This window comes from Blastocystis sp. subtype 4, assembly GCF_000743755.1.
Source record: "Blastocystis sp. subtype 4 strain WR1 chromosome Unknown seqid_0321, whole genome shotgun sequence".
Taxonomy (NCBI): Eukaryota; class Bigyra; order Opalinata; family Blastocystidae; genus Blastocystis; species Blastocystis sp. subtype 4.
In genome coordinates, this window is record NW_014569226.1 from 1 (window position 1) to 2512 (window position 2512).

Sequence of the window (2512 nt, forward strand, 5' to 3'; positions counted from 1 at the left end):
TTTCCGACCCATTCGTGTATCTCAGGCAACCTATCTCTCGTTTCAAGCATCTTAAGAAAGTCATTCGCAACTCGATTCTCTATGGAGTCTACTCAAAACATCGTTGATATTGATGGACTGCGTGCCTCTGTCGTGAAGCAGGGAGGGCTCGTGAGACAACTGAAGAAGGATGGTGCTTCACAGGAAGAAGTGACTGCTGGTAGGGAATGACATCCAGATTGATGGGATTAGCTGTGAAAGTCCTTCAGGAACTCAAGAAGAAGCTGGAGGAGGAAGTGAAGAAACAGGAGCCGGAAGATGATTTTGATAAAGCCACCTTTGATGATGTCCTTCTTCGCAAGATGTTTGTCATCCCTTCCTTTGAGATCTATGGAGGAGTGGCTGGACTCTATGATTTTGGTCCTATCACCTGTTCGTTGAAATCTAATTTCATCAATATGTGGAAACAACACTTCATTCTCGAGGAGGATATGCTGGAGGTGGAATGCACCAATTTGACTCCTTACTGTGCTCTAAAGACATCAGGTCATGTAGATAAGTTCACCGATCTTATGGTGAAGGATAGCAAAACAGGAGAGTGTTATCGCGCTGATGTTTGTATTTGTATGTGGAATCATGGACTAGAAACTCCTAGAGGCTAAGATGGATCAATTACTGAAGGATGTCACGCTGACGAAGGAGCAACGTCTTGAGTTGGAACATATTCGTCTTCAGGCCGATTCTTATTCGGCTGATGAATTGGATGAACTGTTTGCCAAGTATGATGTGACTGCCTTAGCAACAGGTAACCCTCTAACGCATCCCTTCCCGTTCAACCTGATGTTCTCAACTCAGATCGGTCCTGAAGGTACTCTGCAGGGATTCCTTCGTCCAGAGACAGCTCAAGGCATGTTTATGAACTATCGTCGTCTATTGGACTACAATGGTCGTAAGTTCCCCTTCGCTGCTGCTCAGGTGGGTACTGGATTCCGTAATGAAATCTCTCCTCGTGCTGGTCTGCTTCGTGTACGTGAATTCCCAATGGCGGAGATTGAACACTTTTGCAATCCCAAGGATAAGAAGCATCCCAAGTTCGCTAAGGTGGCTCATCTGGTATTGCCTCTGTTCTCGCGTGATCATCAGCAAGGTGATGGTAAGCTGTTGAATATCACATGTACTGTTGAAGTGATGATATGATGATTAGTGGAAGAGGCAGTGAAGCAGGGAATAATTGACAATGAAACATTGGCATACTTCATGGCTCGAACCTATCTCTTCCTTCTTCGTGTCGGTATTGCTCCTGAGAAGCTCCGATTCCGTCAACATCTTCTCACTGAGATGGCTCACTATGCTTCAGATTGTTGGGATGGTGAGGTGAAACTGTCTTATGGATGGACTGAATGTCTGGGTATTGCAGATCGAGCTTGCTTCGATCTTCGTGTAGGTGTGATGAGGAAGATCCATTGTAGAAACACTCCGAAGCTACCAAGGTGGAGATGACTGCTTCTGTGAAGCATGATGTCCCAATCAGCAAGGATATTCTAGCTGCTTCGTTCAATAACCGTGTGATTGGTGTGGCTTTCAAGAAGGAACAAGCCATTGTGAAGGAATATCTGAAGAAGTTAGGTGAGGAGGAGCCAGAGGAGTGTCAGAAGATGATTGATGCTATGACTGCCAACGGAAGTGTGGAAGTGGGTCCTCTGGAGAATGGAAGCACATACACCATCACTCCAGATATGGTCACTTACAAGCCTACAGTGATGAAGATTCATGAAGAGAAGTTCATTCCTTCAGTGGTGGAACCTTCCTTTGGTGTGGGTCGTATCATGTATGCTATTCTGGAACATTCATTCTATGTGCGTGAAGGAGAAGAGAAGCGTACTGTCATGGCATTCAAACCTGCAGTGGCTGCTGTGAAGGCTGCAATTATGCCTATGAACAATAGTGAGCAGTTCAATGGGATGGTGGAGGAGCTTGGAGAGAAATTGCGTTATTATGCTCTGGCATTCCGTACAGACGCTTCTTCAGCTTCTATTGGTCGTCGTTATGCCCGTGCTGATGAGATTGGTATCCCATTCGCTGTTACTGTGGATTTTGAGACATTGAATGAGAAAAGTGACTTGTATCGAACTGTGACTCTTCGAGAACGGGATTCGATGAAACAGATTCGTCTGCCTCTGGATGAAGTGGCATCTGTGTTGAATGAGGTTGTAAAGGAGAGAACCTGTTGGGATGCTTTGATGGCTAAGTATCCTCAGGTCACTGTTGCTGAGGACTGAGTCGTTTATATTATTACCGACATCTTGTTGCTTTCAATCAAACATTTGTTGGAGTATTTGGGTTCTGATTAGCTGTGAAAACAAGAATGAATCCTCCACGATTCGATACAACCAATAGAAATTCATACTGTTGTCACAATTCTTATTGGGTTCTTATGCTGTTGATTGCATACATTTAGATTGGTTTAAGAGTAAACAGAACAAAAACCATACACTGAACAAACTTCACATTAGTGCTTCCCTACCGTCTCGAG

General features: G+C 44.5%; 1 protein-coding gene across 1 annotated transcript; it reads left to right on the forward strand.

The window, feature by feature from the left end:
• Nucleotides 1-81: 81 nt before the first annotated feature.
• JH06_5301 (glycine-tRNA ligase) lies at nt 82-2258 on the forward strand (the record flags this gene model as incomplete). Its single annotated transcript, XM_014670155.1, has 5 exons — nt 82-199; nt 241-593; nt 625-1153; nt 1184-1419; nt 1449-2258. The coding sequence occupies 5 exons, from the start codon at nt 82-84 to the stop codon at nt 2256-2258; spliced, it is 2046 nt and encodes a 681-aa protein (XP_014525641.1).
• Nucleotides 2259-2512: the final 254 nt, after the last annotated feature.